This window comes from Rhinoraja longicauda, chromosome 22, assembly GCF_053455715.1.
Source record: "Rhinoraja longicauda isolate Sanriku21f chromosome 22, sRhiLon1.1, whole genome shotgun sequence".
Lineage (NCBI taxonomy): Eukaryota > Metazoa > Chordata > Chondrichthyes > Rajiformes > Arhynchobatidae > Rhinoraja > Rhinoraja longicauda.
In genome coordinates this window covers 13,293,750-13,310,158 of record NC_135974.1, presented here as the reverse complement: position 1 = coordinate 13,310,158, position 16,409 = coordinate 13,293,750, and the positions used below count along the sequence as shown (strand labels likewise).

General features: G+C 48.3%; 1 protein-coding gene across 3 annotated transcripts in view; it reads right to left on the bottom strand.

Moving 5' to 3' along the window:
* plcg1 (phospholipase C, gamma 1) overlaps positions 1 to 16,409 on the bottom strand; it is a 107,662-nt gene that overhangs the window by 60,679 nt on the left and 30,574 nt on the right. For all 3 annotated transcript variants that reach the window (XM_078418747.1, XM_078418748.1, XM_078418749.1), the window contains exons 3-7: positions 10,609 to 10,773; positions 9,720 to 9,813; positions 3,399 to 3,446; positions 2,242 to 2,326; positions 700 to 783 (exon numbers count right to left, since the gene is read on the bottom strand). In XM_078418747.1, coding sequence (XP_078274873.1) covers positions 700 to 783; positions 2,242 to 2,326; positions 3,399 to 3,446; positions 9,720 to 9,813; positions 10,609 to 10,773 — 476 coding nt within the window. The remainder of the gene's footprint in view (positions 1 to 699; positions 784 to 2,241; positions 2,327 to 3,398; positions 3,447 to 9,719; positions 9,814 to 10,608; positions 10,774 to 16,409) is intronic.

The window sequence follows — 16,409 nt, the reverse complement described above, 5'->3', positions numbered from 1 at the left end:
CTCGCATATCCGAGAGCGAATCACAAGGTCGCAAGGAATAGGAGTAGAATTAGGCCATTCGGGCCATCAAGTCTACTCCGCCATTCAATCATGGCTAAACTATCTCTCCCTCCTAACCCCATTCTCCTGCCTTCTCCCCATAACCTCTGACACCTGTACTAATCAAGAATCTATCTATCTGTGCCGTAAAAATTTCCATTGATATGCACTGATAATCACTGGAGTTTAGATGGATGAGGGGGGACCTCATTGAAACTTACCGAATAGTGAAAAGCCTGGATAAAGTGGATGTGGAAAGGATGTTCCTACTAGTGGGAGACTAGAGCACCACAGGGCACAGCCTCAGAATAAAAGGACCTCCCTTTAGAAAGGAGATGAGGAGGAATTTTCTTCAGTCAGAGGGTGGTGAATCTGTTGCCACAGACTGCTGTGGAGGCCAAGTAAATGGATATTTTGTAGGGGGAGATTAACGCATTCTTGATTAGTACGTGGGGTGTCAGGGGTTACGGGGAGAAGGCAGGAGAATGGAGTTGAGAGGGAAAGATAGATCAGCCACGATTGAATGGCGGAGTAGTCTTGATGGGTCGAATGGCCTAATTCTGTCCCAAGGACATGAACTCTACTTTGGAATCTACTGCAGTAAACCCACTGTATAATTACGACGCCTTTTTAAAACCATTCACCATATGTGGCACTTACATTTTTCTGAGCGTCGTACATCAAGCTGCGATAAAGCTGCACAAACTGGCTGAAGTTGACATCTCCACTACGCAGCTCCATATCCTGAGGGCAGGAAGAGAACTAATGAGAGCACGGGATCTAGGGCAGCAACCAATCTTGTTTGTTTTAGTTATCGACATATAGTGTGGAAACGGGCCCTTCAAACCATAATAGTTTGAAGAACGGTTCCAACTAGAAACATAATTTTTCTCCAGAGAAATTTGCCTGACCTGCTGAGTTGCTCCAGCACTTTTGTCTATTTTCAGTATAAACCAGCGTTTACAGTTCCCTTCTACACAATAGGTTTATCTTACAGATTCAGGACAATTTACAGAAGCCAATTAAATTTGAAAATTGTGCTGTAGAAACTGTAAAGTTGGAAGAAATGGGAGAAGGACAAAGCCTTATTTATCAATTTGTTTGTTGATAAGACTATTGGGTCAAACACATGAAAAGTCAGGTCCAAGTAACAATGGTTGGTTACACTCAGAGTGCAGAGAGATGCAGATGAGCAAAGTTGGTCTGTGGCTGCACTGGACAAAAAAAAAGGCAAAGAAATATAAATAATTCAATACGACAGTGGATTCTGTTCTTGGTTTTAGCTTGAGGTTCCAAATGCTTTGGATGGGCAACACTGTGGAGTCCTGAGCGAAAATTCAAAAAGTGCTGGAGTAAATCAGCGGGTCAGGGAGGCATGGTGGTAGAGTTACTGCCTGACAGCCTTGCAATGCCAGAGACCCGGGTTCGGTCCTGAGGTCGGGTTCTGTCCATACGGAGTTTGTACGTTCTCCCTGTGACCGCGCGGGTTTGCTCCGGGTGCCCCGTTTCCTCCCACACTCCAAAGACGTGCAGGTTTTTTAGGTGAATTGGCTTCGGTAAAGATTGTTAATTGTCCCTTGTGTGCGGGATAGTGCTGGCGCACGGGGTGATCGCTGGTCGGTGGGGACTTGATGGGCCAAAGGGCATGTTTCCGCGCTGTATCTCTAAACTAAAGTAATACAGTATAGGTCAGGAAGTATCTCTGAAGAACATGGGTGGGCAATGTTTCGGGTCGGTTCCCTGTATCACACTCAACACTGGGGTCCTTATTGCCCAAGTGTCAGACTGTGGACATACCCTAATCATCAGTACATTACAGGTGAAAGTCTGCAACAAGTGGCACCGTGACACAGCTGGTCAAGCAACTGCCTCCAACAGCAGAGTCCCAGGTTCGATCCTGACTACGGGCGCTGTCTGAGTGTGGAGTTCGCACGTTCTCCCTGCGACCGCGTGGGTTTCCTCTGGGTGCACCGGTTTTCTCCCACACTCAAAGACGTGCGGGTTTGCAAGCTAATTGGCCTCTGTAAATTGCCCCTGGTGTGCAGGGAGTGGATGAGAAAGTGGGATAGCATGGAACTAGTGTGATCAATGGTCACATGGACTCAGTGGGCCGAAAGGGCCCGTTTTTCCACGCTGTATCTTTGAAACAAACTAAACATTTTGCCTCGCTGAATATGTTGAATTAAAGAAATAATAAATTACCGTGATTTTTTCCCGCAGGAATTTCATGTTGGGCACTCGATAGTTGACTTGGGACAACATGTTCTTCAGATCCTTCACAGTGACCCTAGGAAAAATAATTATGACTAAAAATGATTACCCTCAGAGTCCTTGCAGCAATGTGGCATGGTGCATGAAGTAGAGGCCATTTATGTGGGGCATCATGAGTCAGGTCACCTGCAGGTAATTCATGACCTGTCACCCAAGCCAGGGCACCCGATCAACCGTTGAGAGTTGCAGACGCCACGTCTCAGCCCACTAAGCACCCTACTGTACACCGTGTGCAGAGAGCACCCAGAGCCCACACTTGTGCAGACATAAACCCAGCTTTCAGATCAGGCAGACATAAACCCAGCTCTCAGATCAGGCAGACATAAACCCAGCTCTCAGATCAGGCAGAAGAGGCAGAGAGGGTGGATTACAATGTTGGAAAGAGACTCGGAACACTGCAGATGCTGGGATCTTGAACAAAACACCAAGGGCTGAAGAAGACACCCGATCCTTCCTATGGGCCTCCAGCGCACTGCCTGTTGCTTGTAACGTGGGGGAAGCTGGTTTGAGGACCTGCCAGATGCTGACAAATGACTTGGTTTGGTTTGGTTTAGTTTACTTTATTGTCACATGTACAGAGGGACAGTGAAAGGCTTTTCTGTTGCGCGCTATCTAGTCAGCAGAAAGGCGATACTGGAATACGACAATCAATCGAGGGTGGTGAATCCGTGGAATTCATTGCCACAGACAGGAGAATGTGGTTGAGAGGGAAAGATAGATCAGTTATGATTGAATGGTGAAGTAGGTACGATGGGCCGAATGGCTTGCATCTGCTCCTATGACTTATGAAAACAACGATTGTGTATATCTTTTCTAACATGTGTCTGGGTTTGACCTTTAGTTAATTTCACTGTGGGAGAGCAATGGCTGAGATACGCATGGTTTTTCATGACTGGTCATCTCAAAAGCCAGCAACACAATTAAACTATTTATCCAGAAATATGCCACCTGGTCTACGAGCCTTTCAGCTGGAGGTAAAGTGGGTTGTCAGAGAACGAGTGGCATTAGTAAGTGCAGGCACCACTCTCCCCCCACCGTCATGCAAGCCCAAGAATGCACCATTACGAATAAACCACGCTTGGCATTACCGATCTTCTCGATTGCGATCCATGTTGTAGAACTGTTTCCTCAGCCACCTGCAATTTAAAAAAAAGGAGAGAGTTCAGTCAACAACACTCCCTCAGCATTCAGTAACAAATCTTACTCAAACCTGAAGTTTGCATCTGCAAATTAAGTGCGGGCATCGGCCATTTTATCGATTGTCAATTGTGCCCAATTATAGAAACGGAACCCCAAGAACTTCTAAAGATAGACACAAAGTGTTGGAGTAACTCAGCGGGCCAGGCAGCATCTCTGGAGAAAACGGCAGAACAGAATGGCTTCAGAATGAAGAAGGGTCCCGACACAAAACGTCACCTATCCATTTTCTCCAGAGATGCTGCCTGACCCGCTGAGTTACTCCAGCATTTTGTGTCTGTACAAACCAGCACCTGCAGTTCCCTTTTATTCCAATAACTTCTAAGCTGGAAAGAGCGCAGAGATTTACGAGGATGTTGCCAGGACTTGAGGACCCGAGCTGTAGGGAGAGGTTGGGCAGGCGCGGACTTTATTCCCCGGAGCGCAGGAGGAAGACGGGTGATTTTATAGAGGTGTATAAAGCCATGAAGGGAACTGATAGAAGATAGCCACAAAGTGCTGGAGTAACTCAGCAGGACAGGCAGCATCTCTGGAGAAAAAGGATAGGTGATGTTTTGATTTGGGACCCTTCTTCAGACTGAGGAATTGAAAGAGTGATTGTAATCTTTTACCTAGAGTAGGGGAATCAAGAACCAGTGGATCCAAGTTTAAGATGAGGGAGGAAAGATTTAATATTATTATTACTGCCCAGAGGATGGTGGGTGAATGGAACAAGCTGCCAGAGTAGGTAGATGAGGCAGGCGCTGTGAATCTGTTTATGTATGTGCTGTTATGTTTGTGTGCCATTGTATGTTCGTTCTTAGTACCTGAACTGATGTACAGCACTTTGGTCAACGTGGGTTGTTTTTAAATGTGCTATACAAATAAAATTGACTTGACTTGATTGACAACGATTAAGAAACATTTAGACAGGTACATGAATAGGACAGATTTAGAGTGATATGGGCCAAACGCTGGCAGGTGGGACCAGTGCATCTTGGTCGGCATGGGCAAGTCGAGCCGAAAGGCCTGTTTCCGTGCTACCATCTGTCGAACCGGGTTGTATTTCTGCGCAGCAGATTGGAATTGCAAAATGATAAATGAATAAATGCAAGCAGCACGGTGGCACAGCGGTAGAGTTGCTGCCTTACAGTGAATACAGCGCCTGAGACTCTGGTTCGATCCTGACTACGGGCGCTGTCTGTACGGAGTTTGTACGTTCTCCCCGTGACCTGCGTGGGTTTTCTCCGAGATCTTCGGTTTCCTCCCACACTCCAAAGACGTACAGGTATGTAGATTAATTGACTGGGTAAAATGTAAAAATTGTCCCTAGTGTGTGTAGGATAGTGTTAATGTGCGGGGATCGCTGGGCGGCGCGGACTCGGTGGGCCGAAGGGCCTGTTTCCGCGCTGTATCTCTAAAAAAAAGCAGAAAATGCTGCAACCAGTGAGATCAGGCAGTAGTTCTCTGCGTAGGCCAGACCACTTTGTGGCACCAAATGCAGCAAACTGCGTTGGAGAAACCAAACAGCTTTGCTGAGCGGCTGCATTCAGTCTGCAGGTGTAACTTCCTGTCCCCTGCCACTGCAATTGTGCACCACACTCACACTCTAACGCATCTGTCTGTGGCCTTCTGCGCTGCCACACCTGGCCCAACCCGAGGCTGAGGAACAGCACCCCATCTCCCACCGGGACACGCTGCAGCCTTCCACAATCATCATCAAATTCCACAGCTTCCAGGAACTGGCACACACCGTTATCAGATGAGGAAGAACTTTTTCAGTCAGAGAGTGGTGAAGGTGTGGAATTCTCTGCCTCAGAAGGCAGTGGAGGCCAGTTCGTTGGATGCTTTCAAGAGAGAGCTGGATAGAGCTCTTAAGGATAGCGGAGTGAGGGGGTATGGGGAGAAGGCAGGAACGGGGTACTGATTGAGAGTGATCAGCCATGATCGCATTGAATGGCGGTGCTGGCTCGAAGGGCTGAATGGCCTACTACTGCACCTATTGTCTATTGTCTAGGACTGAGTAGTTTAAGTTAGTTTGGAGATGCAGCGTGGAAACAGGCCCCTCAGCCCACCGAGTCTACACCGATCAGCCATCCCCGCCCATTAGCTCTATCCTACACGCACTGGGGACAATTTACAATTTTACCGAAGCCAATTAACCCACAAACCCATACGTCTTTGGAGTGTGGGAGGAAACCGGAGCACCCGGAGAAACCCCATGCAGGTCACGGGGAGAACGTGCAAACTCCGTACAGACAGCACCCATAGTCAGGATGGAACCGGGGTCTCTGGCGCTGTAAGGCAGACACTCTACCGCTGTGCCACCGTGTTGCCTGCTCCTGCTTCCATCAGCCACATGTTGGAACGTAGAGCAGCACAGCACAGGAACAGGCCCTTTGGCCCACAATGCCCGTGCCGAACAGATGCCAGGTTCAACTCGTCTCTCTGCCTGCAGTAGATTAGTTATTATGAAGAAAGTTATGATGTTAATAGTAGTTCCGTTTTTCTCTCTTTATTAGCACGGCCTGAATTGCTGGGCATGTCCTAAAACAGCGCTGCGTTTCTCAGCATATACACTTCTTTATTTGTTTACTCTCTCTCTCCCCAACTGCCCTTCATTTTATTACTGTTATGTTTAGTTTAGAGATACAGCATGGAACCAGGCCCTTCGGCCCACCGAGTCCACGCCAGCCAGCGATCCCCATACACTAACACTAACCTACACACTAGGAACAATTTAAAATTTTACCGAAGCCAGTTAACCTACAAACCTGCACGTCTTTGGAGTGTGGGTGGAAACCAGAGCACCCGGAGAAAACCCACGCAGGTCACGGGGAGAACGGTGCAGCGGTAGAGTTGCTGCCCCACAGCGCCCGAGACCAGAGCTCGACCCTGACAATGGGCGCTGTCCACACGGAGTTTGTACTCCCTACAGACAGCACCCGTAGCCAGGATCGAACTCGGGTCCCTGGCGCTGTAAGGCAGCAACTCCACCACTGCGCCACTGTTCCGTGCCGCCCCTTGCCAATTTCTTGGTGACCAGCCCAAATTTCATGTCCCTTATTCCAGAGCACTATACTCATGGACAGGACTATTTCTACCAGCAGTGCAGCTATTTCTGTCAGCTTTGTGCAGTAAAAATATGGTTCACAGTTGTGTTCTTTCTCTTCCTCTCCCCTCTCTCCAGTCCTCTCCTGAATGGTGACTGTGTGTAACATTGTTGGCAACACGTGTACTGCCCAGGTGAGGTCTGCTGTGTGATTTTACCCGGCTGTGTGCAAAACAAAGCATCTCACTGGACCTAGGTACACGTGACAATAAAGTATTATTGAATTGAATCATTGATTCTTCTTGCTTGACTTCTCATGCTATTAATGTTGATCTGACTTGTTAATCCGCACAAAGCGATGCTTTGTAAAATCGTTTACACGTCCCCCTGGAATGTGAACACAACCTTACGAGGCATTACCTAGAGTCCTGCTGTGTACACATCACCACACATGCACATCTCCTGCCGTTCGTACATTTGACTCCCGGCAGGTTCACTGTTAATTAATCCGATACTTGAAAGATGCCAAACGTCAGAAGAAATAAACTTGGGAATCGATAACCGCTGACTGTTGTTCTCCGAATGAGCAATGTCTTGTACATACGGTTTCTGCACAAAAGAATCCCTACAAATCTGGTTCAGCAGGTTAGACATGTATTCCCTCAAGGACAATAGGGAGGCACGGTGGTGCAGCGGTAGAGTTGCTGCATTACAGCGCCAGAGACCCAGGTTCGATCCTGACTACGAGTGCTGTCTGACGGAGATTGCGCATTCTTCCTGTGACCTCGTGGGTTTTCTCCGGGTGCTCTGGTTTCTTCCCACACTGCAAAGACGTACAGGTTTGTAGGTTAATCGGCTTGGGTAAAAATTGTAAATTGTCCCTAGTGTGTAGGATAGCAGTAGCGTACAGGGATCGCTGGTCAGCACGGACTCGGCGGGCCGAAGGGCCTGTTTCTGCACTGTTTCTCTAAAGTCTAAAATAGAGAGGGATTACTCTTGCTTGGGTGCTTAAAATTCAACGGCTACAGTCAGATGCAACTATTTCCCCTGATGCACCACTGAAGGTTCAACTTTGAACATTCACCTGTGCTGAGGAGGCTAATGTTGACAAGACGCTAATGTTGACAAGTGCTAAAATTGACCCTATTTTCTCATATTCTGCCTGCATAGTCTACACTCCAACGGCACAAACACTGAATGTTCTGGTTTCAGGTAACAGACACTCACAGTCACAATGTTACACAGCGGTAGAGCTGCTGCCTTACAGCGCCAGTGACCCGGGTTCGATCCTGACTACGGGTGCTGTCCGTACAGAAATGTACATTCTCCCCATGAACCTCGTGGGTTTTCCCCAGGTGTTCTGGCTTCCTCCCACCCTCCAAAGACATACAGGTTTGTAGGTTAATTGACCGGTAAAAATTGGAATCGGTCCCGAGTGTGTCGGGTAGTGCTAGTGTGCGGGGTAATCGCTGGACAGCACGGACTCAATGGGCTGAAGGGCCAGTATTCCCATTGTATCTCTAAATTAAGCTAAACACACCTTCTTTATTTTCTCTCTACATCAGTCTCTACCTAAAACCCACCAGCCACATAATAAAGTATCATCCATTCATTTCATCTCTCCCCTCCCCTCCCCTCCCCACACGGGTCCACCTGCCCATAATCTCTCTCCCCCCTCAGTTCTACTATCACTTGCCAGTCACTCTCTCAGCCCATCCCCTCACTCCATTATAGGTCATAAGCGATAGGAGCAGAATTAGGCCATTCGGCCCATCAAGTCTACTCCGCCATTCAATCATGGCCGATCTATCTGTCCCTCCTAACTCCATTCTCCTGCCTTCTCCTTATAACACTTATATTGGCTGACTTCACTCCACACTCTCGGTCCTGATGCGGGGTCTTGCCCCGAGACGCCACCCATCCCTCTCCCTCCACAGATGCTGCCTGGTCTGCGGAGTTACGCCAGCAGTTTGTTTTTTTGCTCTGAGTTCCAGCATCTACAGTGTCTTGTGTCTCCATCGACTTTGAATCTTCCGGGAGGGTCATAAAAAAATGGCAAGCTCTTCTTTTCGGATTATTTTCCGATGACTTTTGTTTTCCAGTTCAATTGTAAATGGCAAATAATTGATTATTTGTTTGGGGAAGGATATTAAAATTAGAGATGGAATAAAAATAGAAAATGTTGGAAACACTCAGAAAGTTGTCAATATTAACAACCAAACTAGGAAGGTTGAGCTGTTCTGATCCCAATCTGGTCAGATTTAGAAACAGAAAACTGCAAATGCTGGTTCATACACACAAGGACATTAAATTACTGGAATAACTTAGCAGGTCAGGCAGCATCTCTGGCGAAAATTGATAGGTAACCTTTCAGATCTTGACCCAAAACATCACCTATCCATGATCTCCATGGATGCTGTCCAGTGGATGTCTGGCCCACTGAGTTACCTAGTGGTGCAGCGGTAGAGTTGCTGCCTTACAGCGAATGCAGCGCCGGAGACTCAGGTTCGATCCTGACTACGGGCGCCGTCTGTAAGGAGTTTGTACATTCTCCCCGTGACCTGCGTGGGTTTTCTCCGAGATCTTCGGTTTCCTCCCACACTCCAAAGACGTACAGGTATGTAGGTTAATTGACTGGGTAAATTTAAAAATTGTCCCTAGTGTGTGTAGGATAGTATTAATGTGCGGGGATCGTTGGGCGGCTCGGACTCGGTGGGCCGAAGGGCTTGTTTCCGCGCTGTATATCTAAAAATAAAATCTAAATCTAAATCTAAACTTCATAAGTTATTGGAGCAGAATTAAGCCAATTGGCCCATCAAGTCTACTCCGCCATTCAATCATAGCTGATCTATCTTTCCCTCTCAACCCCATTCTCCTGCCTTAACATCATCCCACAACCCCTGACACCCACACTAATCAAGAATCGGTTAATCTCCTGCTGAAAGATATCCAATGACTTGGCCTCCACAACAGTCTGTGGCAATGAATTCCACAGATTCACCACCCTCTGATCAAAGAAATTCCTCCTCATCCCCTTTCTAAAGGCACATCCTTCTATTCTGAGGCTGTGTTCTCTGGTCCTGGACTCTCCCACGAGTGGAAACATCCACTCCACCCACTTTGTGTCTTTCCTCGGTAAACCAGCACCTGTGGCTCCTTGTTTCTACTCTTCTTCCATTACCTTTCTATCTGAAGCGGCGTTGGCGATTTCACAGTGTCCATCAAGAGCCAGTTGAGACTGGCTATCCACATGTTCATCTCCTCTTCCGAAGTAGCTGTGAAAGAGCGGACAAGAGAAAATTATGAAAGGTCAGGCAAACGCCACCCCCAAAAAATGAACCTCAGTGCGAGTGTCAAACAGCGTGATGTTTACATGGAGCCAATGTCAGTCAGCACCGGACTGACCGACCTCTTGCAACAGCATTACCCTTTGCAGCATCTTGCATTCCCATCTAATGCTGTGTGAATTGTTTTTTTTTATCATTTTATTTAAAAAAATCTGAAGCCAGGTTTTGGCAGTGTCGGGATTTTGCAGCAGAATTATTTTCTGTTAAAAGTGTCATTTATTTTCTGTTAAATTATTAGTTTTAGTTTAGAGATACAGTGTGGAAATAGGCCCTTCGGCCCACCTAGACCGTGCCGACCAACAATCACCTGCACATTAGTTCCCGTCCTACACACTGGGAACAATTCATGGAGGATAAATTAACATGCAAACTTCTTGATTAGTAGGGATGTCAGGGTTATGGGGAGAAGGCAGGTGAATGGTGTTAGGAGGGAGAGATAGATCAGCCTCAAATGAATGATGGAGCAGGCTTGATGGGCTGAATGGCCTAATTCTGCTCCAACCCCTTATGCCATGACCTAAACTTGTACGTCTTTGGAATGTGGGAGGAAGCCGGAGCACCCGGGGGAAATTAGGGAGAACGTACAAACTTCGTGCAGACAGTGGCCGTAGTCAGGATCAAACTCAGGTCTCGGGTGCTGTGAGAACCCAGGTCTCCTGGAGTACATGACAAAAAACAAATCTGATCAGATCTGGAAACGAACTTGTGGAATCAAAGGCTTACCTGCCAGACTGAGAGTTTTCAGCCGGAATTCCATCCCATACAGGATAACAAAACAGTGGGAAGAATCCGGCCGGGATAAATCGGGTCTGGATGCATCATCATGGTACCGCTCGAAATCCCGGGAATTCCTTCCTGCGCGAATCTCCTTGATTTCCCGAATATCAACTGGAGGAGAAAAGAGATGTTTCAGTTCAGGGAGACCTGGTTATGTCTTTCTATTTCTGCACATCCCTGGTTTGTATTCCCAAAGGTTAAAATGTTATTAACAGATAAGCCGTCTGTATTCTCAGTCTGAAGGCGGCCCCAACCCAAAACATCACCGAACTCTATCTCTATTCTATCTACCTCTATGTTCTCCAGGGATGCTGCCTGCCCCGCTGAGTTACTCCAGCATTTTACTTGTGACCGCGTGGGTTTTCTCCAGGTGCCCCGGTTTCTTCCCACATTCCGAAGACGTGCGGGTTTGTAGGTTAATTGGCTTCTGTAAATTGCCCCCAGTGTGTAAAATGCTAAAGTGGGCCAACAGAAATCTCGCACGGGTGGTCAATGGTCAGCATGGACTCGGCAAGTCAAAGGGCCTGTTTGCCTGCTGCATCTGTAGTTTAGTTTAGAGATACAGCATGGAAACAGGCCCTTCGGCCTTCCGAGTCCAAGCCAACCAATGATCACCTGCACACGAGTCTATCCCACACACTAGGGACAAGTTACAGAAGCCAATAAACCTACAAAATCTGCACGTCTTTGGAGTGAGGGAGGAAACCGGAGCACCTGGCTAGAACATAGCTGGAAGGCTGAAGCTCTATCGCTGCACCATTGTGCAGCCCCTGTCCATCTTAGTCCCAATCCCCTGCTTTGAGACTGATCCTGGGTTCCAGACACCCTGCCCAGAACCATCGATGCTGGTCAGAATTGGACTAGTTCAATAGGATCATCTAGAATTGGACTAGTTCAATAGGATCATCTCCCATTCTGCTAAAATCGTGACAAGAGAGGTCCACTCGGCTTCTGGCCTCCAACCCGAGGAATCAGTCTGATGGTCGTGTGATCACAGTGGGGACATGACCCCACAACCTCTAAACGTGGTGAAAATTGGCTTTGTGATTGAGAGCTTACTGGGTTCTTGGAATATTATTTTAGTTTCGTTTAGAGATAGTGCAGAAACAGGACCTTCGGCCCACTGAGTCCACGCCGCCCAGCGATCCCCACACAGTTACACTATCCTACACACACTATGGATAATTTACAATTTTACCGAGGCCAATTAACCTACAAACCTGTACATGTGTGGAGTGTGGGAGGAAACGGGAGCACCTGGGAAAAACCCATGCAGTCAAGGGGAGAAAGTACAAACTCCGTACAGACAGCACCCATAGATAGGGCCGAACCCAGGTCTCTGGCGCTGTAAGGCAGCAACTCTACCGTTGTGCCCCACTTACTCGGAATATAATTTGGACGGCACGGTAGCGCAGCTGGTAGAGCTGATGTCTCACAGCGCAAGAGACCAGGGTTCGATCCTGACCTCGGGTTTTGTCTGTGTGGAGTTTGCACGTTGTCCCTGTGACCCCGTGGGTTTTCTCCGGGTGCTCCGGTTTCCTCCCACATCCCATAGACGTGCGGGTTTGTAGGTTAATTGGTCCTCTGTAAAATTGCCCCCTAATGTGTTGGAAGTGGTTGAGGAAAGTGGGATAACACATGGAACTAGTATGAATGAGATCTGGATTGCATGGACATAGCGGGCCGAAGGGCCTGTTTCCACACTGCATCTTTAAACGAAATTGCCTAGGTCAGCCTATTCCTCCATTCAGGTGGCAAATCTGTATTTAAACAACATTTCATTCCTCCAGAGGGTTTTAATTAATTTTAGGATAAGCTTGGAAACACAAAGGCAACCAATGTTGAACTGCAGCAAGACACATTAACACCAAGGGTAAACTATGCAGAACTTATTTACCCAAATGTCCCAATACACCCTCTTACACACCGAGCCTTGTGCAGGATCAGTAAGCATGATGCAAGTTGGCAAGCAGCATCTCACATTACATATTCCTTTTGCAACTTCTTTCCAATTCAGTCACAAACGGCTGATACTGGACACTAATGTGCCAAAACCTCCGAGACACCCAAACCCCCTGCAAGCCACAGCACGGTGACGCAGCGATAGAGTTGCTGCCTTAAAGCGCCAGAGACCTGGGTTCGATTCTGACTACGGGTGCCATCTGTTGTACTTTCCCCTCGTGATCTGCGTGGGTTTTTTCCCGGGTGCTCCGGTTTCCTCACACACTCCAAAGACGTACAGGTTTGTAGGTCAATTGGCTTCGGTGAGTTGTAAAATTGTCCACAGTGCGTGTAGGATAGTGTTCGTGTGTGGGCATCGCTAGTCGGCGTGGACTCGGTAGGCCGAAGGGCCCGCTTCCACACTGGATCTCTAAACTAAACTAAACCCTCAGCATCCATCCATCAACAGCAGGCACAAGGGAATGGACTAACCTACAATACTCAGCCCAGGACAGACACTATCCTAATGTCTGATAGCTTCTTGCAGTTAAGGGATTAGTTGACCACAACTTTGTTCTTGCCATGACTGCACCACTGTGAATAATTCACTCCTTAAAATAGACAGCTTTACCCAAGGATTCAAGAACTTGAGCAAAACATAAAATGGTGGAGGAACTCAACAGGTTAGGCTGCATCTTTAGTTTAGTTTAGAGATAAAGTACGGAAACAGGCCCTTTGGCCCACTGAGTCCCCGCCGACCAGTGATCCCTGTACACTAGATCTATCCCTGTACACTAGATCTATCCCTGTACACTAGATATATCCCTGTACACTAGATCTATCCCTGTACACTAGATCCCTGTACACTAGGAACAATTTTACCAAAGCTAAATTAATCGGCAAACCTACATGCCTTTGGAGTGTGGGAGGAATCCAGAGAACCCAGAGGAAACCCACGCGGTCAAAGGGAGAACAAATAAACTCCATACAGACAGCACCCATAGTCAGGATTGAACCCGGGTCTCTGGCGCTGTAAGGCAGCAACTCTACCGCTGTGCCACCCATGCCACCCATCTGGCCAGGGAACGGACAGACGACTTTGTAGGTCGGTACCCTTTTTCAGACTGATTCAAGAACTTGGACAAAATTGTCTGACTGGGCAATATCACATTTAGGTGTAGAAATGTATCTAGAAATAGAAAGTTAGCATGTTCCATTAGATTAGGGGCAGCACAGTGGTGCAGCAGTAGAGTTGCTGCCTTACAGTGGCAGAGACCCTGGTTTGATTCTGACTATGGTGTCTGTATGGAGTTTGTACGTTCTCCCTGTAACCACGTGAGTTTTCTCCGGGTGCTGCGGTTTCCTCCCAGATTCCGAAGACGTGCAGGTTTGTAGGTTAATTGGCTTCTGTAAATTGTCCCTAGTGTGCAGGATAGAACTAGTGCATGGATGATCGATGGTGGGCACGGACTCGATGGGCCGACAGGCCTGTTTTTACACACTATAATCTTTAAACTACACTAAAGTATTACAGGATCAATGTGATTAGATGAGGATTTAGTTTTAGTTTAGTTTAGTTTAGAGACACAGCGTGGAAACAGACACTTTGGTCTCCCGAGTCCATGTCACACTAGTTCTAGGTTATCCACTTTCTTATTCACCCCCCTGCACATGGGGTAATCTAGAGGCCAATTATCCTACAAGCCCACACATCTCTGGGATGTGGGAGGAAACCGGAGGAGGAGGGGGAGGAGGAGGAGGGGGAGGGGAGAGGAGGAGGGGAGAGGAGGAGGGGAGAGGAGGAGGGGAGAGGAGGAGGGAGGAGGGGAGGGGGAGGAGGAAGGTGAGGAGGAAGGGGGAGGAGGAAGGGGGAGGAGGAGGAAGGGGAGAGGAGGAGGAGGAGGAGGGGGAGGGGGAGGAGGTGGGGAGAGGAGGAGGGAGAAGGGGGGAGGAGGAAGGGGGGAGGAGGAAGGGGGAAGGAGGAAAGGGGGAGGAGGAAGGGGGGAGGAGGAAGGGGGAGGAGGAAGGGGGAGGAGGAAGGGGGGAGGAGGAAGGGGGAGGAGGAAGGGGGGAGGAGGTGGGGAGAGGAGGTGGGGAGAGGAGGAGGGAGAAGGGGGGAGGAGGAAGGGGGGAGGAGGAAGGGGGGGAGGAGGAAGGGGGAGGAGGAAGGGGGAGGAGGAAGGGGGGAGGAGGAAGGGGAGGAGGAAGGGGGGAGGAGGAAGGGGGGAGGAGGAAGGGGGGAGGAGGAAGGGGGGAGGAGGAAGGGGGAGGAGGAGGAAGGGGGAGGAGGAGGAGGGGAGGGAGGAGGAGGGAGGGGGAGGAGGAAGGAGAGGAGGAAGGGGGGAGGAGGAAGGGGGAGGAGGAAGGGGGGAGGAAGAAGGGGGAGGAAGAAGGGGAGGAGGAAGGGGGGAGGAGGAAGGGGAGGAGGAAGGGGGGAGGAGGAAGGGGGGAGGAGGAAGGGGGAGGAGGAAGGGGGAGGAGGAAGGGGGGAGGAGGGGGAGGGGAGGAGGGGGAGGAGGGAAACTATTTCAAAAGTAGGCATGCTTTTTTGTTGTGGTGGGGCAGACAAAATGTAGAAACAAGGAACTGCAGATGTTGGCTAATACACAAAAGAACAAAGGTACTGGAGTAACTCAGCAGGTCCATCCGGCAGCACCTTTGGAGAACATGGAGGGGTTCGATTATTCTCTGTTGTGGATACTTTAGAATTTGCTGCAAGAGTTCAAGTTAGAAATATGACACCTCTTGGCAAGTAACTGCAAGTCTCAACCTTGAAGGACATTGCACCCCAGCAGGTTGAAAGACTGGAGCGACTGGGCTTGTATACACTGGCATTTAGAAGGATGAGAGGGGATCTTATTGAAACATATAAGATTATTAAGGGATCGCCCCTTCATTTCACACCCACCCCTCTGGTTTTAAGTACACGAGTCTCGTTAATACTTCCGGCAATGTGATAGGATTTTGTGTGTTTAATTAAACCAATTCAAGTTCTTGAAAAGAATTTGAATTTTGAAGGTTTAAATTTGTGCGAACGTGTTTGTAAATGCTACTAATGTCCCACCATCGGACAGCACATTTCTGAACTACTGTGAACACCACAGATGCATTAACGGTGCTGTGGTTTTCCACAAATGACCAAAGATGCATCAACCACAAATTATTCTGTGAAATCAAGGTTACCAGTCAGGCTCAGAGTACTTTTGACAGCGTGTTTTACTCCTCGGACCTCGGGGGCCCTGAGCAATAGGGAGAGGTTGAGCAGGCTAGGACTTTATCCCTTGGAGCACAGGAGCTCAAGTGTGGGGTGATCTTATAGAGGTGGACAAGATCATGAGAGGAATAGATGGGGTAAATGCACAGAGTCTTTTACCCAGAGTAGGGGAATCAAGAACCAGAGGACATAGGTTTAAGGCGACGGGTGAAAGATATAATAGGAACCTGAGAGGCAAATTATTTTTACGCAAAGAGTCATAGGTGTACGGAACAGGTTGCCGAAGGAGGTAGTTGAGGCAACGTTTAAAAAACATTTAGATAGGTACATGGATAGGACAGGTTTAGAGGAATATGGGCCAAATCCAGGCAGATGGGACTAGAGTGGATGGTGCATGTTGGTCGAGTGGGCAAGTTGGTCTGTCAGAGCTGATTTAACGCTGTATGACTCTGCATCCTCCTGCATCTTTATCATGCTGGTCCAGGATGTATCAAGGTACACCTTCCTAATTTTTACACGTACCGGTTACATTAAGTGCAGTGGTAGTTTAGTTTGGCTTGGAAACAGACCAATCGGCCCACTGAGTCCATAC